This window comes from Aquarana catesbeiana, linkage group LG02, assembly GCF_042186555.1.
Source record: "Aquarana catesbeiana isolate 2022-GZ linkage group LG02, ASM4218655v1, whole genome shotgun sequence".
Taxonomy (NCBI): domain Eukaryota; kingdom Metazoa; phylum Chordata; class Amphibia; order Anura; family Ranidae; genus Aquarana; species Aquarana catesbeiana.
This window is the reverse complement of record NC_133325.1, coordinates 580,179,609-580,205,461: the sequence shown is the minus strand read 5'-3', so window position 1 is coordinate 580,205,461 and position 25,853 is coordinate 580,179,609. Positions and strand designations below refer to the sequence as shown.

Below are 25,853 nucleotides of genomic sequence, written 5' to 3'. Positions count from 1 at the left end.
CTAAAGGGGGGGGGGGGAACAGTCTGATCACCTTCCTAAAGGGGGGGGGGGACAGTCTGATCACCTTCCTAAAGGGGGGGGGGGAACAGTCTGATCACCTTCCTAAAGGGGGGGGGGAACAGTCTGATCACCTTCCTAAAGGGGGGGGGGGGGGAACAGTCTGATCACCTTCCTAAAGGGGGGGGGGACAGTCTGATCACCTGCCTAAAGGGGGGGGGGGGAACAGTCTGATCACCTGCCTAAAGGGGGGGGGGGAACAGTCTGATCACCTGCCTAAAGGGGGGGGGGGGGGGAACAGTCTGATCACCTGCCTAAAGGGGGGGGGAACAGTCTGATCACCTGCCTAAAGGGGGGGGGGAAACAGTCTGATCACCTGCCTAAAGGGGGGGGGAAACAGTCTGATCACCTGCCTAAAGGGGGGGGGAAACAGTCTGATCACCTGCCTAAAGGGGGGGGGAACAGTCTGATCACCTGCCTAAAGGGGGGGGGGGAACAGTCTGATCACCTGCCTAAAGGGGGGGGGGGAACAGTCTGATCACCTGCCTAAAGGGGGGGGGGGAACAGTCTGATCACCTGCCTAAAGGGGGGGGGGGGGAACAGTCTGATCACCTGCCTAAAGGGGGGGGGGAACAGTCTGATCACCTGCCTAAAGGGGGGGGGGGGGGGACAGTCTGATCACCTGCCTAAAGGGGGGGGGGGGGACAGTCTGATCACCTGCCTAAAGGGGGGGGGGGGGACAGTCTGATCACCTGCCTAAAGGGGGGGAACAGTCTGATCACCTGCCTAAAGGGGGGGAACAGTCTGATCACCTGCCTAAAGGGGGGGGGAACAGTCTGATCACCTGCCTAAAGGAGGGGGGGGGATGACAGTCTGATCACCTGCCTAAAGGGGGGGGGGGGTGACAGTCTGATCACCTGCCTAAAGGGGGGGGGGAACAGTCTGATCACCTGCCTAAAGGAGGGGGGGTCCAATAACCAGTGGAGGACATTCTGATCACCAGCAACCAATGTAAGAGCCACCATTCCATCTGCCTCCTTATGGAATTTTAGCACAGGTTCCCCCAGCCCTGTATATATGGGGATAAACAAGCTGGGAAAGGTGGCTTTGTAGTGAAGCTGCTTTCTGCATTCCATATCATGTACAGCACTTCTAGTAGAAGAGCCACCTGTTGCTGCCCGTGCATTCACTATCATCGTACACGGATATTGCCCCCCTCAGTGCCCGCGGATATTGCCCCCCTCAGTGCCCGCACACCTTGCCCCCCCTTTACTGCCCAAACACAGTGTCGCTCCGTCCATCCACTGATAACCCTGAGGAGCGGAGAGCACTGCCAGGTCCAATCACTGCTGTCCGCTCCCCTGACTGGGATCCCCTGACTGGGATAAGCGGGGCTGCTGAGTGAGGCGATAAGATAAGCGCCTATGGTGAGCACACGATGAGTACAGGGACGCAGCCAAGTGACAGGAGGAGGTGTACACAGCGCTCCTACTACATGTCCCCCTCAGTGGAGGTAAGTGCCGGACAGTACACCCCACCCCACTCACAGTACCGCTCACTTACCTCCGTGTCCTCGGGCACCAGTTCCACATTATTGGGCCACAGTTCAGCCAATTGTGCGAGCGGCATGTTGTACGGACCCAGCAGTAGCGCTCTTCCCTCTCACAACACTCTACAGCCACTGTGCCCGCGCGACTCCGCCCCTCCCTCACTGCTAGCGCGGACCGTACCGCCCTCCCTGCCGCCAATTCGACAGCCGCGACAAACTTGCAGTCGATTGGTGTCCGGTATAAGAGGGGCGTTGCCTAACGGTAAGCTCCCCCCCTAAAGCCCGCAGGTAAATCTTCCTTTCTTTGACTTGGCAATGTGTAAACGGAAGCTTATAGGAATCTAGGACTTGTGTAGACGCCATCTGGTGGCAAGACGTTTATTGGACCTGCCTGTATCAGCAAATGATACAATCTGAGCAATCTGGCAACAATTCGGGGGAGAACTTACAAAATGTATCAATTAATATAAGTGTCTGAGACAAACTTTGGGGCGGATTTACTAAGAAGAATGCGTTGCACCAGTTCACACCTTAATTGGTGCGCCGGAAAAGTCATTAACCAAACCGGCGCACTTTGAAGTGCAAAACAATAATAAATATGTAAAATGCAACTGTCACTAGGGTAACTGCGGTTTTCTCATTGATAATAGCACACGCCCAATACAATTGGTTAATTTCATCCCATTGGATGTGTCTTGTTAGGCAATTTGTAGGTGTTCTCAGTGAATTAACCCTTTTAATGCTAATCTCATTCCTATCACTTCTAATATATCTTTAAATTTGTGTTTTTTTTATTTTTTTTACCCAAATCTTTCGATACATTACAAAGAACAGAGAAGTGTTTCTAAACCCAATAAATTAATATTTTCAGATCTTGATCTTTAAAGGTGACCATACACTGCAATCAGTTAGATCTTAAAGCGGAGTTCCACCCAAAAGTGGAACTTCCGCTCATTTGTCTCCGGTGCCATAGTTGCCACCTTTCGGGGGGGAGGGGGGACAGGATACCTGTCTTTGACAGGTATCCTGTTCCCACTTCCGGGAGTCCGGCCACGGCCCGTGACATCATCGTGGGGCTCCCTCCTCCTCTCCCTGAAGCCGGGCCAGTAGGGGAGAGGAGCGGGGCCTTGCGCATGCGCAGTAGGGTTCCCGGCATGAAGCCGTAAGACTACACTGCTGGGTTCCCTTACTCACAATGGCGGCAGCATGCACCTGACAGCTGATGGAAACATCAGCTGCGGTGCCAACATCGCTGGACTCCAGGACAGGTAAGTGTCCGATAATTATAGCTGCAGTGTGTGTAGCTGCTGGCTTTTCATTTTTTTTGTGGGGGCGGAACACCTCTTTAAATAAACTAGATTTTGTGCAAGAGCCTGTTTGATTTCCTATAATTTGAATTAATTGTTCAAGTGCGTCTTCCTATTACCTATTTTGCCGAAATATTGAGTTGTTCAGAGATTGGCCAATAAGATTGCATAGTGCATGACCATCTTAAGTGCCAAATTTGGAATGTAGCTGCGCCATGGCCCACTTGTATTTTCCTAACAATATTTCTTGTGCATTATACAAGGCACATGAGAAACCACCTTTTTTCAAGACATGCTAGAGTGATCAGGAATCTTCAAACTACGGCTCTCCAGCTGTTGCTGAACTACACATCCCATGAGGCATTGTAAAACTCTGACGTTCACAGACATGACTAGGCATGATGGGAATTGTAGTTCCTGAACAACTGGAGGGCCCTAGTTTGAAGACCCATGTGCTAGACCATTATTATGCCTCCAGAATGGGGAGTGTGGCATCTACCCAACTTAAGTTAAAGAAAAAGAAATTGCGCTAGGTGCATAAAAATTAATGAAAAGATAAAGAAGATTCCTGCTGCTGTGCACTATAACCCCGATATAAGGGCACAAAAACAAAAAAATAAAATATAAAGAGTGCAGCGCTGGACATGTGAAGTGAATAGTGAAGTTTGATAGACCAATTATTTAAATGGTAAAAAGGTGATTCAAAGTCAATATATCAAAATATATATATATATATTGTAAATATTTTAGAACATAGACATATGAATTAAAATAAGTGAAGAAAAAACTCCTGTAAATAAAACTTATAACAACACATACAAGTCCAAAACAGTGTATATAATGCGATGTAGATTTCAGGGATACATCTTCAATATTCAATGTTGCCCACCACCGAATAGATGAATAAAAGGCTTACCAGAAAGCCTGTGACCGCCCTGAAGGTCGGTTCACACATGGGCAACACGACTTTAACGCGACTTTGTACCGCGACTTCAACACGGCTTCAGCGCGACTTTGGCACGACTTCGGCAAATTACGAGGCGACTTCAAGTCGCCTCCATGACGGGCGACTTCGCTGGCGGCCCCCCCCACCGTACCAGGCCGCATGCCCTCAACATGGGGGGTGCTTTGGGGCATGGGGGGCGCAGTGTGCGCCCCCCCCAAAGCACCTTGTCCCCATGTTGATGAGGACAAGGGCCTCTTCCCGACAACCCTGGCCGTTGGTTGTCGGGGTCTGCGGGCGGGGGGCTTATCGGAATCTGGGAGCCCCCTTTAATAAGGGGGCCCCCAGATCCCGGCCCCCCACCCTATGTGAATGAGTATAGGGTACATGGTACCCCTACCCATTCACCTAGGGAAAAAAAGCGTCAATAAAACAAACAGTACACAGGTTTTTAAAATAATTTATTAGGCAGCTCCGGGATCTTCTTCCGACTTCGGGGGTCCTCTTCCGACTTCGGGGGTCTCTCCGCCGTCTCCTCCCGGTGTCCGCATCTTCTGCCGGCTCCTCCGCTATCTTCTGCAGCTCAATTGCTAGTGGTGGTCCAGACTTCTGCCTTCTTCTTTTCTTCCAGAGATGTTGACACGACGCTCTCTCCAGCTGGAATGGTCTCTGAACGCTCCGCAACGGACTTATATAGGCGGTGACCCCGCCCCCTTATGAGGTCACTGTCCCAGGGCATGCTGGGGCTGTGCCGTCATAAGGGGGCGTGGTCATCACCCGGTGACCACGCCTCCTAAAACGTCACAGACCCAGCATGCCCAGGGACTGTGACGGCATAAGGGGGCGGGGTCACCGCCTATATAAGTCCCTTGCAGAGCGCACAGAAACCATTCTGGCTGGGGAGAGCGTCGTGTCAACATCTCTGGAAGAGAAGAGGGAAGAAGATGATCCAGAGGTCCGGACCACCGCTGGCAAAAGAGCGCCAGAAGATAGCGGTGGAGCCGGCAGAAGATGCGGACAGCGGGAGAAGACGCCGGAGAGACCCCCGAAGTCGGAAGAAGATCCCGGAGCTGCCTAATAAATTATTTTAAATACCTGTGTACTGTGTTTTTTATTGACGCTTTTTTCCCTAGGTGAATGGGTAGGGGTACCATGTACCCCATACCTATTCACATAGGGTGGGGGGCCGGGATCTGGGGGCCCCCTTATTAAAGGGGGCTCCCAGATTCCGATAAGCCCCCCGCCCGCAGACCCCGACAACCAACGGCCAGGGTTGTCGGGAAGAGGCCCTTGTCCTCATCAACATGGGGACAAGGTGCTTTGGGGTGGGGGGGCGCAGCGCGCCCCCCTCCCCCAAGGCACCAAACCCCCCATGTTGAGGGCATGCGGCCTGGTACGGTTCAGGAGGGGGGGGGCGCTCGCTCGTCCCCACCCCCATTCCTGTCCGGCCGGGCTGCGTGCTCGGATAAGGGTCTGGTATGGATTGGGGGGGACCCCCCACGCCGTTTCTTCGGCGTAGGGGGTTCTCCTCAAGGTCCATACCAGGCCCTTGGAGGGGGAACCCATGCCGGATTTTTATTTAAAATTTGGCGCGGAGTTCCCCTCAAGATCATCTGAGCACAAGTCGCATGCCGAAGTCGGATCATGCGAGACGGCGATCCGACTTTGATCCGACTTCAATGATAGTCAATAGGCTGAAGTCGGATCAAAGTCGGATCAAAGTAGTACAGGGAGTACGCTCTGAAGTCGGAGCGACTTCAGTAGTGTCTATTAAGACGCTAGCGTTAACTCCCATTGAAACTATTTCTGGAGCGACTTGGGGCGACTTGAGGGCGTACAAGTCGGATCCCAAGTCGCCCCAGTGTGAACCGAGCCTATTCAGGGGGGTCAAAACAAGCTTAGCAGATATGGGGGAACCACCACAGGAATACTCCAGGGGACACCGACAGACCGATGCGTTAGGGCTCCTTGCCAGATAGCGAACCAGCCGACAACCGCTATAGATGCTCTCTCAGATCCTATCCTCTCATGGGGCAAACTTTTCCTTTACTGTTTAATGAATCTCTAACCCAGCACTGATTTGCAGCAAATAAAATGAGCAATGCATTTTTGAAGTCCCAAAAAATAGAAAGGTCTGCAAAGTTGAAGATTTTGTGCTCTTGATGTAACCCAATGCACTCTACACATTGGGTTACATCAAAAGCACAAAATCTTCAACTTTGCAGACCTTTCTATTTTTTGGGACTTCAAAAATGCATTGCTCATTTTATTTGCTGCAAATCAGTGCTGGGTTAGAGATTCATTAAACAGTAAAGGAAAAGTTTGCCCCATGAGAGGATAGGATCTGAGAGAGCATCTATAGCGGTTGTCGGCTGGTTCGCTATCTGGCAAGGAGCCCTAACGCATCGGTCTGTCGGTGTCCCCTGGAGTATTCCTGTGGTGGTTCCCCCATATCTGCTAAGCTTGTTTTGACCCCCCTGAATAAGGGCGGTCACAGGCTTTCTGGTAAGCCTTTTATTCATCTATTCGGTGGTGGGCAACATTGAATATTGAAGATGTATCCCTGAAATCTACATCGCATTATATACACTGTTTTGGACTTGTATGTGTTGTTATAAGTTTTATTTACAGGAGTTTTTTCTTCACTTATTTTAATTCATATGTCTACGTTCTAAAATATTTACAATATATATATATATATATATATATATATATATATATATATATATATATATATATATATATTTTGATATATTGACTTTGAATCACCTTTTTACCATTTAAATAATTGGTCTATCAAACTTCACTATTCACTTCACATGTCCAGCGCTGCACTCTTTATATTTTATTTATCTACCCAACTTCTCTCTGCTGGTGGACACAAGAACCTACATCTATTTGAGCAGCACAGTAGTGTAGTGGTTAGCACTTTCACCTAGCAACAAAAAGGGTCACTGGTTCAAATCCCTCCCGTGACACCATCTGCCTGGAGTTTGCATGTTCTCCCTGTGCCTGTGTGGGTTTCCTGCCGCACTCTAAAAACATGCTGGTAGGTATATCGAATCCTGTCTAAATTGGCCCTAATATGTATGAATGTGTGTTAGGGACGCACACAAACACCACCCCATGTTACAAAAAATAAATAAAATCATTTTCTTAATTTGCAAACAAGGATCATCTCTTCCTGAGAGATGAGTGAGCGGGGCATGGTGGTGGGAGGAAATTAGCAGCAGTACAAGCAACGTCCTGTAGAGGCGTGATGTCAATCCTGTGTGCTGGCCACCGCTTCCGGGTACCAGATATGCGCCACAGGTACATACCTCCGCGCAGGGCCGCCATCAGGTGGGTATAGCCCATATACTTGTAAGGGGCTCCAGCAGGGGCGTTGCTAGGGGGTGGCTTTTGGGGCTATAGCCCCGAATCTGAGGCCAATAGCCCCGAGTCTCTGCAGGGGTCCCCAAGGGGAGGGGAGGCTCTCTGGGGACCCTTATGTAAGTGGGGGGCTCTCTGGGGACCCTGATGTAAGGGAGAGGCTCTCTGGGGACCCTGATTTTAAGGCCTAGGCTCTCTAGGGACCCAGATTTAAGGGGGAGGCTCTCTGGGGACCCTAATGTAAGGGGGCCTCTCTGGGAACCCTGATGTAAGTGGGGGGGGCCTCTGGGTACCCTGCTAGAAGGGGGAGGCTATCTGAGGACTCTGATGTAAGGAGGAAGCTCTCTGGGGACCCTGATGTAAGCAGGGGGCTCTCTGGGGATATATATACACCCACACGTATATTACTGTATATACATGTGTATGCCCACCCAAGCGTATGACTTTCTTTACTACGCTGCTATGGGCTCTAGCCCCAGATCTTTTGTAGACCTAGCAACGCCCCTGGGCTCCAGTGTTTGGACAGTCCCGGACGACTGGCAGGGATGTGAGAAGGCAGGGGCGGGTGCCGAGGAGCTCCATGGATGTTCCTGTATGTGTGTGAGTCGACAGGCTGCTGCTCTGTCATGAGCCCACATTGGGCTCTTTGCTGCCACCTCTGGCCATTTCCTGCATGTGCACCCCTCTGCATGTGGAAACAAGAGCTGGGACTAGGACCACCTTACAAGTAAGGGCTGTTGTGCAGGGCAGGGGGAGAGTGTGTGCACATTTCTGTGTGTGTGTATACATGCCTGTGTGTACGTGCGTGTCCTATATACACAAATGTGAGTGGTGCTGGAAGCGTACGGGTGTGACGGGGGGCTGAGCCACTGAAGGACAGCCAGTGGGTGGAACCCTGCGGAATGTTGGTGGTCAAGCTCGGGGGGGGGGGGGGGGGGATGTGAAAGTATAAAGCTGTATAAGGGGCCCCACAATTTCTGATGGCTGCCCTGCCTCCACGCACACAGCAGTTGCACATCTAGCTGCAGCAACCTAGTTTTTTTAGGGAAAAAAAATAGTGATAGATAGAGGATAGAGTGGATAGAGTGCAGAGGGATTAGAAGCCTTGCCAGTTTTTAGGGATGTCTGCACCCCTGATAGGGTGAAGACACCTCCCAAATTTTGCCACTTTCTCCTTCAAATTTATTCACTTCCTGTCACATAACCAAACAGGAAGTGAGGGTAAAACCCTACCAATGTCTTTCCTTGGGGACACACAGGTCAATCTAAATCGCTTCCCCATTAGGTAAATTGCACTCTAGCATTTTGCTCTGTACGCCCCAAATGATTAGGTATCTTGGACTTTGTGGTTTATTTACTAAAGGCAAATCCTCTTTGCACTACAAGTGCACTTGGAAGTGCAGTTGCTGGAGGTCCGTTGGGGACAAGCAAGGAAAAAAAAAAAGAGCATCCCTGCTTCTACATGATTGGATGATAAAATGACCAATGCTTTCCCTCAGATTTACAGCGAGTACACTTGTTTTGCAGAGTGGATTTGCCTTTAATAAACCCCAAAATACCTAATTTGGTGTGTACACAACAAAGTGCTAAAGTACAATTTGCCTAATGGGGACACTAGTTAGATTGACCTGTGTGTCCCCAGGAAAAACATTGGTAGGTTTTTACCCTCACTTCCTGTTTGGCTGTGACAGGAAGTGAAGCCAATTTTCAGAAAAGGGACACAAATCCCAACCTAAAAAAGACAAGCAGGGGTTCTAACACTCACTTGGTTTCCCTCAAATGCCCACAATTAGATTAGGATTGTCTTGAGCTAGATTTTAGCTCAGTGCTTTAAATCATTGGTTCTCAACCCTGTCCTCAAGTACCCCCAACAGGCCATATTTTCAGGTTTTCCCCTCATCTTGCACAGGTGCTTTAAATCACAGTCAATGGCTTGGTATTTTGGACAGCTATTTTAGCTAAGATAAATTCCCAAAATATGTCCTGTCGAGTACTTGAGAACCACTGCGCTAAAATGGAAAATCAAATACTTTCCTCTCTGTAATTTTCCTTTCCTGTACCTATCCATGGCAGCATATGCACAATCCATGCATATGCTACCATGGAGGCACCAGGAAAAGTAGCTTTTAGGAAATTAAGGTAAAAAAAAAATACATACAAGGCCATTTGGGTCTGTTAAGGCTTAAAATGGGAACCCCCACATAAAAAATACTACCCCAAATTAAAAAAATATTGTGCCCCTCCCACACACTAACAAACCCCTAGCCAAACACACAGCAAGCCAGACCATGAAAGGAGGGTGGATGCTTGGGGGCAGAAAGGGCTTGGTGGAAAGCCCTTAAAACTAGTGGGTACAAGGTGCTTTGTGGTTGGTATTGGCTGAGCCCAACATGCCCCAAAGGCAGCCAGCTATGTTGAGTGCATGTGGCCTTGTATGGTTCAGGAGGGGGTTGGGCGATCGCTCTTCTCGCTGTCCCTGTTGTATGCTCAGAAAAAGGATGTGGTTTGGATTGGTGAAGGCAGCTCACAGCCTTTTGAGAATGGATTGGAGTGTGAAATTCCCCTTTAAAAGCAAAAGTTAGCCCATGGAAATCCAAGGGGTTAGAGGGGGGAGAAAAGAGCATTGGAGAATAGAGTGTGGAGTTCCCCATTAAAAGTAAAAGCTAACCCAAAGAAATCATATGCATTAGAAGGGGGAGACAAGAGCATTGGAGAATGGAGTGTGGAGTTCCCCTTTAAAAGCAAAAGCTAGCCCAAGGAAATCATATGTATTAGAGGGGGAAGGTTAAATGCCCTTTTAGGAGGAGCTAGATGAGCGACAGTCTTTTTACATAATTTTAACAAGGTGCATGTCACATGTTGGCAACGTAACGTGCTAACATAACCTGTGTGCAAATCTCCTTAAAAAAAAATACGTAAGGGTGAACCAGCATAAAAAAAAAAAAAAAAAAATGTCAAGTTTAGAGGTGTGTCCATTCAACCCACGCAATTACATTTGCATTGCTTGACATTTACTAAGATTTTGGCCACGCAGTGAACAAACGCATTTGAACGAGCGCAGGAGCCGCTTGCGCATGAGCAGTGCTTACATTGATTTTATGCAGTTCTAAACGTACTTGCAGGCACAGCAGGCTTTCTCTGAAAAAGTTACTTTCTCATTCTATTTTGGGCATATTTGTTACATGAGCAGTTGTTACTAAACTTCCTCACATCACCCCATAACATTGGCACCTCCATCTTCTGTTAATATTGAATTGAAGATGGCATGTGCCATGTCCATAGTGACGCACAGATTGCATTCTCCCGTGCGCCGAGATCGCTATAGTAAATGGGGGATTCGCGCTCTGTTCCCGGTGCACCGTTTTGTAAATATGAAAATGTGCGTTGCGCCTCGCCATGCTCCTCTACTGATGGCGCACAACTTTTGTAAATCAGCCCCTTTGTCTCAATTATGTCTCAACTGCAGTGCAGCCAATCAGCACTTACATTTTCTTTTTTTATGCATTATGGAAAAAAATAATATCAGGGGAAAAAACAGCACAAGGAACATTACTTCCACTTAGTGTGACGGGTCCATTGTGCTGCTGTCTCCTGGTTTAGTAGAAATCTTCCTGGTAGAGAGGTGACCTACCTGTGCCAACTATGTCCACTCCTCCATTAATAGAAGCTATACCGTCCATAGCGTCTAGGAATGAAAAGAGCTCTCTGAAAGGAGGAGGCAAATCTTTTTCATTTGTCCTCCATTCATAGGTCTATTTTAACCACTTGGCTGTTGCACGTAAACGGCTGGATGGGTGCTTCCTGGATGCAGGTGGACTGCTCATGCACAGCCACTAGGGTGCGCCCTGTGATCACTGCATCTGTTCACAGACCAGGGTATGTTGCCAATGAAATTGATCCTTTACCATGTGATCACTGTGTCCAATCACAGCGATTACAAATGTAAACAAAGAAGGCATGGCTGTGTCTCCTCATACAGAGAGCGTCTGTCAAAGGAGGCAGAGCTGTTTCAGCAATCTGTGTGTGGGCTAGGTGCAGAGAACACACAAGTTTGGCAATACCAATATATTTTAGGAAAATTCACCAAACACATAGGCCCAGCAGGGAGGTACACCCGACCGGGCCACTTACAACTGTGACAGTGGATTAACTCCCTGCCGACCGCCTAACATACCAGTATGGAAGCAAAGTGGCCTCTCTGCACTGGATCATGTACCTAGTATGTGATCTCCGCACCCAGGGCAGGGGGGGCGCATGTGCTGCTAGCTCGGCTGTGCTGTGATTCGTTACAGCACAAGCCGATCAGTGGGTCTTGGGCAATGATTGACCGCCGCCACCCGCTGATTGGCTCAGTGATTCACGGAACAGAGCTCTGTGATTGTAAATACAGAGCTCTGTTCACTGACAGGGGATCTTGCTGTTGTTTTAATTCCCTGCTAAGCAGGGGAAAAAAAAAGATTCCTTTGTAAAAGCAGCACATATCAAACACATTACACATAGTTAGGCACATATTTAACCCCTTGATTGCCCTAGATGTTAACCCCTTCCTACCCATATTATTAGCACTGATCACTGTATTAATGTCACTGGTGATGTCAGTGGCAGGTAGTCACTTATTGGGATTTTTTTTGTATTGGATATGTTTTGTAGCAACAGTAAAAAAATATTGTTTTTTTTAAGTCACAGTGACAGTTTCTCTCCTCGCCAGGTGGTCCCTTCAGTCCACTCCAGTCCAAATGGCATTGACAGTCCCGCTCCCGGCTTGCCTTCCTCCTGTCACGTAGCGTGCACCTTAAAGCTCAAACACAAATGTGTGGGTGACATATTTACCAGCCTCTTCCCCACTCTTCATCCTGAAACAATGGGGGGAGGGGAGCAAAGGGGGACCAGGGCAGCAGAAAGAAGAGGGACAGGGGGAGTGGAGGGGGTGGCATATATTGGTACCGATCCCACCCCCGATGTCCAGGTTCTGGGGGTCGGCATGGAGGGATTGCGGTGTACCTTTCACTTTCCGGCGATCAACAGGTAAATCGCGACTGACAGGTTGCCAGCTTCAGGTTTAGGGTGTTCCCAGGCACACCTGGCACGCCCCTTGCGCACGCCTATGTACAAGAGGCAACATCAGGTACATAATCAGTCCGAACATTGAATAGGTCTTACACATGTGGTATACTTGGGAGAAGTAGCAGAATGTTATTTGTGGTATGATTCTAAGTATGCCTATGCCGTGTGATAGAAATATCTTAATAATTGAAAACTTTTTGTAAAAAAAATACATTTTTATTTTCTTTCCATATTTTCCAAAAGCTTGTGGCTAAAAATGACATTTTCAAAAGACGTACTATGCCTCTTAGGAAATGCCTTGGGGTCTTTGCTTTCCAAAATCTGTTCCTTTTGTTGGTGTTTCCAGTGTCGTAGTGTAAGCAGGTACTGAAGTATTACTGTGTTGATTGTTCTTGGCTAAATGTACTTTCTACTGGGTGAGCTGCACTGTTTATACTTAAGTGAAAAAGTGCAGCGCTAAAAAATTTTTTAAATAATATATAAGATTATTGGACATATTACAACCAGTAATGTTTTACACGGCCTAACCTGGAGCCCCACCTCCAAATATTTACATACACAGTGAAAATTGTATGGGCTATGTATTACAAAAATATGAAATACAAAATACCAAAAAAAAAAATCAAAAAATATCAAAAGAAGGAAAAAAGGATATGAGACAGATATGAGAAAGCAGCAAAACACATTTGTTTATGATTGATTAATAAAGGCATTGATATCCCACTCGACATTGAGCCCCAAGGGCGAGTGGGATTGGAGCTCATATATCCAGTACGTCTCTAACTGTGACAAGCCCTGAGTCATAGCCCCTCCCCTCCAGGGGGGGACGTACACATCTATAATAAGGAATTGTGATCCGGTTGGATCCCGGTTGTGGTACTGTCTGTAGTGCCTGGGGACAGTGTGTTTGGTACTGCCGCCGATGATTTTTGCGATATGTTCGCCTACCCGGACAGAAAAGGTCCGGGTAGTACGACCTACATAATGTTTCCCACATGGGCAAGTAATAAGATATACCACATATCTAGTTGCACAGGTACAAAACATTTTGATGGAATAAGTTTTATTAGTTACATTCGCTCGAAATTCTAAAGTTTTCTGTCTAACACATATATTGTGTTGGCACACTGTGCACTTCTTGCATGGAAAGTAGCCCACCATCTCATGAAAGAAGGTGGGACGCACAGGGGGGTCTATAATGTTGGGAGCAATTTTATTTTGTAGAGAAGGAGCTCCTCTATAGATGACCTTAGGTCGTTCCGGTAAAATGGTGCAGAGAACACGATCATTCTTGAGCACTTCCCAGTGACGTTCGATGATGGTTTTAATATCTCTATGTTGAGTTGAAAAAGAAGTCAGCATGGAGTATTTAAAAGATTTGTTGGTTGTACGAGGAGTTTTGGGGGTCAATAGTGATCTCCTGTCAATTTGCATGGCATGTTGTACTTCTAATTCCAGGGTGGTTGGATCATACCCCTTATCTAGAAATTTTTGTTTCAAGGACAATGCTTGGACTTGAAACGTGTCTATACTGGTGCAGTTCCTTCTCAGCCTTCAGAATTGGCTGCGAGGAACTGATCTGAGCCAGGATTTGTGGTGACAACTGTCGATAGATATAAAGCTATTACGATCGGTTGGCTTAAAGTGAGTTTGAAATTTAAATTGTCGGGAATCGATCTCGATCTCCAGATCCAAAAACTGAACTTTTTTTGAACTATATTCCAGTGTCAGGGAACTTCCCCTATCATTGGAATTAAGATATGAGAAGAAATCTTCAAGGGATTCGGAAGAGCCATCCCATAGGAGGAGGATGTCGTCTATAAATCTGGCCCACAGGACTAGAGATGGCCTATGTTCAGAAAAGACGACATCCTCCTCCCACTTGGCCATAAAAAGATTGGTGAGACTAGGGGTGAACTTGGCCCCCATCGCTACGCCCTTGTGTTGTAAAAAAATTTATTGTTAAACCAAAAAAAAATTATGTGATGTGGCGAATTCTAGTAATTCAATGATATAACATCTTTGGGTATCAGTGAGAGACGGGTCCCTGTTTAGAAAGTGTGAGACTGCCTCGACACCCAGGGAGTGCGGGATGCAAGTATATAGTGATGCCACATCCGCGGTGGCTAACAGATAGTCACCTTGCACATCAATACCTTCCAACAGTCTGATGGTATCTGACGTGTCTTTCAAGTATGATGGGGTTTTCTTAACCAACGGCTGTAGATAAAAGTCAATATAGCGACCAATACGAGATGTTACTGAATTTATACCGCTTACTATTGGTCTCTGCACTGTTTAGTTAAAGTACAACTAAAGGAAAAACATTTTTTTTAGTTTTGAATAGAGTGGAGATGGAATAAAACACCTGTCAGTTTTTATTGCTGTTTGTGCCCTGGATATTCACCCACTCGATTTGTCCTGTTTACCATTATCTTTGAAGGTAAAAGAAAATCACAAATTTTAGGTTGTCCCCAAAAAAGTAATAGAGGGGGAATCTTCCAATTAGGACACTAGTTCTAGTGACCTGGATGTCCCCAAGGGTTTCATTAACAGGAATTTCCTCTCACTTAGGTTGCTTTCACACTGGGGCGGGGGGGCGTTAGCGGTAAAGCGTTAGCGGTAAAGCGCCGCTAATTTTAGCGGCGCTTTTCCACTGTAATATCGGCGCTTTTTGGCCCTAACGGGGCAAATAAAGGGTTAAAAGGGTTAAAAGCGCCCGCAAATTTCAGCTGCCAAATCGCTTTGCAGGTGCTTCCGCTGCCAAATCGCTTTGCAGGTGCTTCGGCAGGGGTGCCCTTTGATTCCAATCAGGGCCATCTTTAAGGCAGCTGCCCTGGGCCTTGTCATTGTTGTGGGGCCCAAAGCAGCTGCCTCATACTTGCCAACTATCCCAATTTAAATTCCCTTGTTCCTTGAAGTTTTAGTCCTATGCTGTGTCCCGATATCTCAGTGTGAAGTCCTGGTACTAATGCTGCCCAGCTCTGCTCTCTTGTTATGTACAGATGACTCACCTGCAGACCCTGTGTTTACATGTAAATAACCGACATTCATATGTAAATTATTTATTGTATGTCTCAGAGCAAGTGGAGAGCGAAATTGCATGGGGGGGCCGAAGAAAATTTTTGCCCAGGGTCCAGTCAATATTAAAGACGGCCCTGATTCCAATGGCAGGGGCAGTGGAGGAGCGGTGTGTACACTGTTCTCGCACCACCCAAAAGATGCTGCTTGCAGGATTTTTCCTAATGTCCTGCAAGTGCTCTGCCCCAGTGTGAAAGCACTGAGGCTTTCACACTGGGGCTGCAGGGGAGGCGCTTTTCAGGAGCTTTACAGGTGCTATTTTTAGCCCAAAAGTGCCTGCAAAACGCCCCAGTGTGAAAGGGGCTAAACAAAGGATATATTTATGGCATTTTTATTATACTTTTTTTTTTTTTTACTAGTAATGGCGGTGATCAGCAATTTTTAGCGGGACTGCGACATTGCGGCAGACAGATTGGACACTTTTGACACTTTTTTGGGACCATTGACATTTATACATCGATCAGAGCTAAAAATAGCCACCGATTACTGTATAAATGTCACTGGCAGGGAAGGAGTTAACACTAGGGGGCGATAAAAGGGTTAAGTGTTCTCTAGGGAGGTGTTTCTAACTTTGGGGGGAGTGGATTGACTGGGAGTAGAGAGAGATCACTGTTCCTGATTACTAGGAACAGCAGATCTCTCTCTACTTCCCTGACAGAATGGGGATCTGTCTGTTTACATTGACAGATCCCCGTTCTGGCTCTCTGAGGAGGGATCGCGAGTTGCAGACATCATGACCACTGGCCACGCGCATCGACTCCGGCGTCACACAGCGGGCACGCGAGCGCCCCCTATAGCTCTTAAAGCAGCCACCGTACACCTACGGCAATTTGTGCAGTCATGCCAACCTGCTGCTGTATAATGATGGCGGCTGGTCGGCAAGCAGTTAATGTTGCCCAACAGAAGTAGTGCTGTTTGGTGGACCAGATAGCCAAGTTTTCAGAGTCGAGACAGAGAGAAGAACTAACTGACAGAGATGGAGTAAAAGCAGCTTACTTTCAGTGAGAGCAGGCTGCATCTTACTTTTCCACTACAACTCCCGGAGTCTTTAGACTGGAGGCAGGCAGAGGCAGGGCGTGCCAGCCTGCCAGGAGAGGCACATGACTGGCTCGGGCTGGGCGCTGGCTGCCTGCAACTTGAAACTGACATCACCCCCCCAGGAGGCGATGCAAGGACCTGCTGAGCTGCCATTGCTGAGGTGAGAGACTCTGACAGCCCAGATCCCATCTTCCCTCCATACACCTAATTTACCCTGCCCCAGTGCCCTGCCCACCCAGTAACCTCAAAATAGTAAATAGCCCTCAACACTGTCTGGCTGTCAGGTCCTGTTCTGGCCATGGCCTGTGGGTCCTGCTGGCCCTGGCCTGTGGGTCCTGCTGGTCCTGCTGGCCCTGGCCTCTGGGTCCTGCTGGCCATGACTGTTGGTCCTGCTGGCCTGTGGATCCTGCTGGGAGTTGGCCATGGCCTATGGGTCCTGCTGGCCTGTGGGTCCTTCTGGCCGCTGGCTTTTTTTATTTTTGAGGTTGGGGGTGAGGAATCTTGGGTGAGTTCCCACACTTTTTTTCCCAGGACTTGATCCTTGGGTTCATGCATGGTATATTAAAGAACAGGGTTTGGAAGGAGGATGAAGAGAAGTCAGTGTGAACGCACCACAAAGGGCTAACCTGCAGTGGAACGAGCAGATTCTATATTGTCATTGCTAGGGCAACCGGATTAATGTCGGGTGCTTAAGCAGCCAGCCAGCAGGAGTCGTGATGACATGGCATGGGTGATGGAGGGCTCTGGTAAAGAGGAGGTTTGTGAACTTGGCTTCCTCTCTAGAGATTTGTGCCCCACAAACAGGGACCAACACTGCAGCATGGGGTATCCCATGTACCTAACGATAGGGGTCACGGAAGAAAAGTAGAGAGAGTAAGAGGCTTCAGGAATGAAGAAGCTCAGGAACATATGAAGATGATCTCTTGCTTCAGGGAGAGGTTTCAGTAAGTAAGGTTACACATCAGGCTGTGCTGAGGGAGTAGGGTACAGGCTCTGCAGTGCAGGCATTTGTGAACATTGTTCTGTAAATGTACCGGGGCCTGGAGAGTTAAAATGATTGTAAACCTCAGATATAAAATATGAACAAAACATATCCTTCTACTGTGTGTACTTGTCTCAATTAAAAGTGCTATGTGTCATTTCTGTCTGCTGCTTTGTTCCTCTGCTATTAGCAAATTCACTTCTGACAATATTTCCTTATACTAAGAGAAAAATGGCGACGGTGGAAAGAGCACCAGCAGATTGACAGCCTCAGCTCTGTTCCTGTGTGCTGTGTGCTGTGTGCTGTGTGTGTGTGTGTGTGTGTGTGTGGGGGGGGTCTCTTCCCTCAAATCAGCTCTCAGAACTCTCCTCGCTGAGCTCTGCATAGTGTAACTTCAGCTCTCTGCCCCCTTTTTTGTGAACTCTCAGACAAGCTTATATATTCAGCAATTTGAACGGATTTAGAGAAGGGAAGACTGCACATAGACAGTACAATTTATGTAGGAGGATTTGTTTCATCTCTGTGCATCACCTGAAGATGGCCACTTCACTGGGTATCACTAATGCCGCGTACACACGAGCAGACTTTACGGCAGACTTTGCCCGGCGGACTTTGCCGTACTTTACGACAGACTTTCTGAATGAACGGACTTGCCTACACACAATCCATCAAAGTCCGTCGAATTCGTATGTGATGATGTACGACATGACTAAAACAAGGAAGTTCATAGCCAGTAGCCAATAGCTGCCCTAGCGTGGCTTTTTGTCCGTCGAACTAGCATACAGACGAGCGGACTTTTCGACCGGACTCAAGTTCGACGGATAGATTTAAAACATGTTTCAAATCTAAGTCCGTCCAACTTTTGAGCAAACAAAGTCCGCTGGAGCCTACACACGATCGAATTGTCCATCGAAATCCCGTCCGCCGGGCAAAGTCTGCCGTAAAGTCCGCTCGTGCGTACGCAGCACAAGGGTTTACAACCACTTTAACCAAACATGTGCAAGAAAAAGTACTAAGTTGGAGCGCTGCCTCAATGATGATTTCACATGTCAGCAGCCTCTGCTTGTAAATGCAGGCATTAACGAGCACTACTAGTGAGGCCCCTTACTGTGTGCATTAAACTCAGCCTACACTGGTGCTTCAGGGCCTCCACAAATGTGATAGTCAGTAAATAAGATGCATAATTTTTGCCCCAGAAAGCCTCAGGGTGCTCCTTGGATTATGAGCCTCTGTATGTGGCTAGGTTGTGAAAAAAGTCTCACACATGTGCTATCACCATACTTGGAAGGAGTATGAGAATGTGTTTTGAGGTGTAATTGCAAATATGCCTATGCTATGACAACTTTGTGTGAAAAAAAAAGTTTTATTTACCTTCATAATTTTCCAAAGAATTTTGGCAAAAAAAATCACAATTTCAAAAAACTCTCCATGCCTCTTACTAAATTCGTGAGACTTTCTACATAAATTTTGGGGGTATTAAACTGTCCTGGCATTTTAGAGCCTCAAGAAATGAGATCAGGCACATCAGGACTAGGGATGAGCTTCGTGTTCGAGTCGAACCCGTGTTCGACTCGAACATCGTCTGTTTGCCGAATTGCGAACGATATGGGCCGTTCGCACCAAATTCATGTGGTGCTTCACGGCCCATAATTCACTGCGGCATCACAGTGCATTGCTGGCTGATGATTGGCCAAGCATGCACTATGACCCGCATGCTTGGCCAATCACAGCGCCGTCTGTAAAAGAGAGCTGTAATTGGCCAAAGCCACGTTGGCTTTGGCCAATTATGGTTCAGGGGGTTTAGTACATGCCCCACATTATATAAGGCTGCCTGCACGGCGGCCCTGTGTAGTGTGTTCCGGGGTTGAGAGACAGGGACAGAGAGACAGTGTCATTTGATTTAAGTTAGATAGATTAGGCAGGACAGTCAGTCAGTTAGCTGCACTTACAGTGTATTCTGTATATATATGCATCCCAGGTGTTGTGTGTGTGTGTGTGTATATATATATATATATATATATATATATATATATATATATATATATACATATACATATATATATATATACACACACTGTGTTCAGTTTAGCTAGATCCGTTCCTGTTATTATCTGCCTACTGACAGGCAGGCTTGTGTTGTTACAGTACAGCTACCTGAAGAAAATTGCTGGTGTTTTTTTGATCCTATTAGTACCACAGTCAGGCAGCTAGACTATTTACAGTTAGTGTAGTGCGTCCTCTGAACAGTGTTCAGCTAAAGCTACAAGTTAGTGTAGTGCGACCTCTGCACAGTGTTCAGCAAAAGCTACAAGTTAGTGTAGTGCATCCTCTGAACAATTTTCAGCTAAATCAACAATTTAGTGTAGTGCACAGTGTTCAGCTAAATCTACAAGTTAGTGTAGTGCGTCCTCCTCACAGTGTTCAGCTAAAGCTAGTGTAGTGCATCCTCTGAACAGTGTTCAGCTAAAGCTACAAGTTAGTGTAGTGCACAGTGTTCAGCTAAAGTTACAAGTTAGTGTAGTGCGTCCTCTGAACAGTATTCAGCTAAAGCTACAAGTTAGTGTAGTGCACAATGTTCAGCTAAAGCTACAAGTTAGTGTAGTGCATCCTCCTCACAGTGTTCAGCTAAAGCTACAAGTTAGTGTAGTGCGTCCTCCTCACAGTGTAGCTAAAGCTACAAGTTAGTGTAGTGCGTCCTCCTCACAATGTTCAGCTAAAGCTACAAGTTAGTGTAGTGCGACCTCTGCACAGTGTTCAGCTAAAGCTACCTGTAGAAGGTTGGTGGTGTTTTCCTGATCCTATCACTACCGCAGGCAGCTACATTATTTACACGTTAGTGTAGTGCGACCTCTGCACAGTGTTCAGCTAAAGTTACCTGTAGAAGGTTGGTGGTGTTTTCCTGATCCTATCACTACCGCAGGCAGCTACATTATTTACACGTTAGTGTAGTGCGTCCTGTGCACAGTGTTCAGCTAAAGCTACCTGTAGAAGGTTGGTGGTGTTTTCCTGATCCTATCACTACCGCAGGCAGCTACATTATTTACACGTTAGTCTAGTGTGACCTCTGCACAGTGTTCAGCTAAAGCTACCTGTAGAAGGTTGGTGATGTTTTCCTGATCCTATCACTACCGCAGGCAGCTACATTATTTTAACGTTGGTGTAGTGCGTCCTCTGCACAGTGTTCAGCTAAAGCTACAAGTTAGTGTTGTGCAACCTCTGCACAGTGTTCATCTAAAGCTACCTGTAGAAGATTGGTGTTCTCATACTACAGGCAGGCAGTTGATTTTGCTAGCTGCTTAGTGCAGCTACATCTCACTGCAAGCCATTAGTATGTCTGGAAGGCCAACAAGGAGAGGCAGACAGTCACAAGCCAATAAAAGAGGGCAAGCAGGCTCTGCGTCTAGAGGCAACAGTGCTGGTCGTGGAGACGGTGCATCCTCATCAGCACGTGGCCGTGGGACACGCTTGGCCTTTTTTCGGCAGCTGGCCGTGTTGAGCCGCAACATGCGGAAGACTTGGTCGAGTGGATGACCAAGCCATCCTCATCATCCTCTCTCACCCATGCTCAGGGTACTTTGTCTGGCAAAGCAGCTGCCAACGCGGCCTCTTCCCTCGGCTCAATGGCATCAGTGACTCCTTCCCTAGCCCCACCATGTCCTCCTGAGGAGTCCCTCGAACTGTTTGACCACAGTGTTGGGTACATGCTCCAGGAGGATGCCCAGCGTGTAGAAGGCTCTGATGATGATACTGAGCTAGATGAAGGCAGTAACGTGAGCACGGACAGAGGGGGTGCCCAAGCAGGACAGCAATCTGGTAGTCATGCTCCCCCTGCTGCAGCATACTGCCAGGTTTGCTCCAGTGATGAGGAGGAGGGGATGATGAGGTCACTGACTCAACCTGGGTGCCTGATAGGAGGGAGGAGGAGGTGGAGGCAAATCATCAATGAGGCAGGATGCCCTCCAGGGGCCAGCCTAAGAGCAGCACACTGACTGCATCACGCCGCAAAGCTCCGCATGTGCAGGGCGCTGCTGCCTCTGCGCATTATTCCAAAGTTCATTGGTGTGGGCCTTTTTTGAGATGAGTGCATCAGATCGCACCGCTGCTATTTGCAACATATGTCTCAAGCATATCTCGCGTGGCCAAAACATCTCCTGCTTGGGCACCACATGCTTGACCAGACATATGTTGACCTGCCATGCAGTTCGTTGGCAAGCGTATCTAAAAGGCCCACACCAAAGAACAAAGAGGACCTCTCCTTGCTCCTCATCAGCTGAGATCTCCAACCCCACTATACCTTCAGTCCTCTCTGAGACCTGCACTGAGAGGAATGAAGGTGTAGAATTAGGTGTGTCACAGCCAAGTACTTGTGGGCAATCTGCTTTCGGTACACCGACGTCAGATTGTACCAGGCAAATTTCCCTGCCGCAGCTGCTGCACTGCCGAAAGAAGTTCGCTCCCAGCCATCCACATGCCCAGCGGCTGAATGCTAGCTTGGCAAAATTGCTAGCACTTCAATTGCTACCTTTTCAGTTGGTAGACTCTTCCCCCTTCCGTGAGTTTGTGGAATGTGCGGTTCCTCAGTGGCAGGTACCCAAACACCACTTTTTCTCACGGAAGGCGATTCCGGCTCTCTACCGGCATGTGGAAGGCAATGTCCATGCCTCGCTGGACAGGGCGGTCAGCGGTAAGGTGCATATTACCACTGACTCATGGTCCAGCAGGCATGGACAGGGACGTTACCTAAGTTTCACGGCGCATTGGGTGACTGCTGGCAGCTGGGAAGGATGCAGGACAAGGTGCAGTAGTGTTGGAGGTTGTTCCACCACCACGCCTCCAAAATGCCACTACTAATGATTCTGACACACCTCTCTCCTTAACCCCCTCCTCTTCTTCTTCCTCCATGGCCTCTTCCTGTGCTTTGTCCTCGGAACCAGCGGTGCTCCGTAGACGTTCAAGGGGCTACTCAAGCATGCAGGCTAAAAGATGCCATGCGGTGCTTGAGCTGGTGTGCTTGGGGGACAGGAGCCACACTGGGGCAGAGGTTCTGTCAGCTCTGCAGGGGCAGGTTCAGAGGTGGTTGACGCCACGCCAACTTAAGGCAGGAATGGTGGTTTGCAACAATGGCACCAACCTCCTCTCCGCCCTCCGACAGGGACAAATGACCCATGTGCCCTGTTTGGCTCACATCCTTAACTTGGTGGTGCAGCGGTTTTTGGGCAGGTACCCGGGCTTACAGGATGTCCTGAGACAGGCCAGGAAAGTCTGTGTGCATTTCTGCCGGTCATATAATGTCAGTGATCGGCTGGCAGACCTCCAAAAGGAATTTAACCTGCCCAAGAACCGCCTAATCTGTGCCATGCCCACCAGGTGGAACTCAACGTTGGCCATGCTGCAGCGGCTGCACACGCAGCAGAGGGCCATCAATGAGTACCTGTGTGACTATGGCACCAGGACAGGGTCAGGGGAGCTTGGTTTTTTTCCCACACCAGTGGGCCATGATCAGGGATGCATGTACTGTCCTGTCACCATTTGAGGAGGCCACGAGGATGGTGAGCAGTGACAGTGCATGCATCAGTGACACTGTCCCCCTTGTCCACCTGTTGGAGCACACGTTGCGTGGAATAATGGACAGGGCACTTGAGGCAGAACAGAGGCAGGAAGAGGAGGACTTCCTTAGCTCTCAAGGCCCCCTTTATCCAGACAGCGTTCCTGCATGCCCGCTGATCACACAGGAAGAGGAGGAGGAGGATTGTGTCAGTATGGAGGTGGAGCCTGGCACTCAGCATCAGCAGCAGTCTTTAAGGGATCATTTACAGTCCAAAGAAACACATGGACTTGTAAGTGGCTGGGAGAAGGTGGCTGCGGATCATGTCGTCCTTAGTGACCCAGAGGACTCCGGACCGAATGCCTCAGCAAACCTACGCTGCATGGCCTCCCTGATCCTGCAAAGCCTGCGGAAGGATCCTCGTATTCGTGGTATCAAGGAGAAGGAACAATACTGGCTGGCAACCCTCCTTGATCCACGTTACAAGGGTAAGGTTGCAGACCTTATCTTGCCGTCGCAGAGGATGAAACATCTTCGGGAGGCCTTGCAGAAAGGTCTGTGCAATGCGTTCCCAGAGACTGGGAGGTTACAAACTCCTGTTTCTGGACAACGTGTTGCTGTGGCTTTGGTCAGTCAAAGAAGGAGCGGTGGAGAAGGTGGCCGTCTGACCGATGCGTTCAGACAATTTTTTAGTCCGCAGCCCCAAGGTATGATCGGTTCCAGCAACCATCGCCAGCGTCTGATTCACATGGTGCAGGATTACCTAGGGGCAAGATCTGACTTGGACACCTTTCCCACCGAAAATCCTCTGGGTTACTGGGAGCTCAGCGAAGCTGGCCCCCCTACAATCAGCACAAATAAAAACTCAAGTGTGTTTTAGTGCTACGTTTGTGCTGTTTTGTGCCGTAAAAATTTACATTTGTGCTTCTTTTATTTTTAAGATATTAGCAATTGTTTTTTCCAGACCATAACATCACCTAGCCCCCCTACAACGTCCAAATGACTCAAAACTGGTCTCGTTGGTTAGTGCTACGTTTGTGCTGTTTTGTGCTGCTAAAAATTCTGTTCTATCCTTTATCGTTTTTTGCATTATTAATGATTTATTAAAGGTCACCAAAGGTCACTCAGCCCCCCTACAACGCCCAAATGACACAAAACTGGTCTCGTTGGTTAGTGCTACGTTTGTGCTGTTTTGTGCTGCTAAAAATTCTGTTCTATCCTTTATCGTTTTTGCGTTATTAATGATTTATTAAAGGTCACCAAAGGTCACTCAGCCCCCCTACAACGCCCAAATGACACAAAACTGGTCTTGTTGGTTAGTGCTACATTTGTGCTGTTTTGTGCTGCTATAAATTCCATTCTATCGTTTTTGCGTTATTAATGATTTATTAAAGGTCACCAAAGATCACTCAGCCCCCCTACAATGCCCAAATGACACAAAACTGGTCTCATTGGTTAGTGCCATGTTTGTGCTGTTTTGTGCTGCTAAAATTTCCATTCTATCTTTTATCGTTTTTGCTTTATTAATGATTAAAGGTCACCAAAAGTCAGTCAGCCCCCCTACAACACCCAAATGACACGAAGCTGGTCTTGTTGGTTAGTGCTATGTTTGTGCTGGTTTGAGTTGCTAAAATTTTTATTTGTGCTGTTATGGTTTTTAAGTTATAACAGTTTTTTTTTTTTCAAACCCCACTCACTTTGCCCACCCTACAATCAGCACAAATAAAAACTCAAGTGTGTTTCTTTAGTGCTACATTTGTGCAGTTTTGTGCTGCTAAAATTTCCGTTCTACCTTTTATCGTTTTTGCGTTATTAATGATTTATTAAAGGTCACCGAAGGTCACTCAGCCCCCTGCAACCCAAATGACACAAAACTGGTCTCCTTGGTTAGTGCTACATTTGTGCTCTTTTGTGCTGCTAAAATTTCCGTTCTATCTTTTATCGTTTTCGCGTTATTAATGATTTATTAAAGGTCACCAAAAGTCAGTCACCCCCCCTACAACACCCAAATGACACAAAACTGGTCTCGTTGGTTAGTGCCTCATTTGTGCTGGTTTGTGCTGCTTATGGTTTTTTAGTTATAACAGCTTGTTTTTTATTTGTGCTTTTTTGTGTCATAATAAAAATTTGTGCTGCTTTTATTTTTAAGATAATAGCAATTTGTTTTTTCCAGATGATGACATCACCCCGCTCTCCTGTCACGTACCTGGTTAGTGAGCTCCTGGTTAGAAAGCAGCCATGGGAGCACAGTGAGGTATGAGTGCCTGTGATCAGTCCAGTAGACTGCGTGGTGGCAGCAGTCAGCAGGTGGATGTGGCGGCAGAACCAGCTGGTGGCAGATGAGCTGGCACTGAGCATGGATGGTGGCAGACTGTGGGTAAGCAGCTGGAAGCAGGAGACAGATGAGACCTTGCTGGGCTGAAGAGCTGTAGCAGGCTGGATGAGCAGGATGCAGGGTCAGATGAGCCTGGTCCATAATGGTCAGGCAGATCAGGCATAGACGGCACACAACAGGATAGTCAGGTCACAAGCCAAGTCAGCAACAGGAGGTAGATCAGGCAAGTAGAGAAGGCAGAAGCAGAATCCAGAGACAAGCCAAGGTCAGGGCAGGTTTGCAGTCAAACGGAGGTCAGGAGCAAGCTGCGTTAGGATCAGAGGACAAACACAGGAATCAGGAATGAACACCCATTTTCATTTTGTTTGGCTGTTGTAGGGGGTGTCAGGGAAGTCTTTTGCATAGCACAAATTATGTCTCCCTGTACATACATATGCGCATGCGCAGACTGGAAACTGGCTGGGCAGATGAGCGTGAGCCTGTCACCAATGCTGGCACCAGACAGACTATTTAAACAGGCTGCAATTTGGTGTGCCGCTTCTGTGTGTTCATTCCTGTTTCCTGTGTTTGACCTCTGATCCTAACCTAGCTTGCTCCTGACCTCCGATTGACTGCTACCTGCCCTGACTTTGGCTTGTCT

The 25,853-nt window shown here is 47.8% G+C and overlaps 1 protein-coding gene across 2 annotated transcripts in view; it reads right to left on the bottom strand.

The window, feature by feature from the left end:
* Positions 1-25,853, bottom strand: part of RPS6KA1 (ribosomal protein S6 kinase A1) — a 295,808-nt gene that overhangs the window by 246,000 nt on the left and 23,955 nt on the right. The window contains exon 1 of one of the 2 annotated variants that reach the window (XM_073616150.1): positions 1,561-1,716. The exons of the other annotated variant lie outside the window; for it this stretch is intronic. Within the exon in view, the coding sequence (XP_073472251.1) occupies positions 1,561-1,626 (66 nt within the window). The 5' untranslated portion in view covers positions 1,627-1,716. Of the gene's footprint in view, positions 1-1,560; positions 1,717-25,853 lie in introns of those variants that run through there. 2 annotated transcript variants of the gene reach the window in all.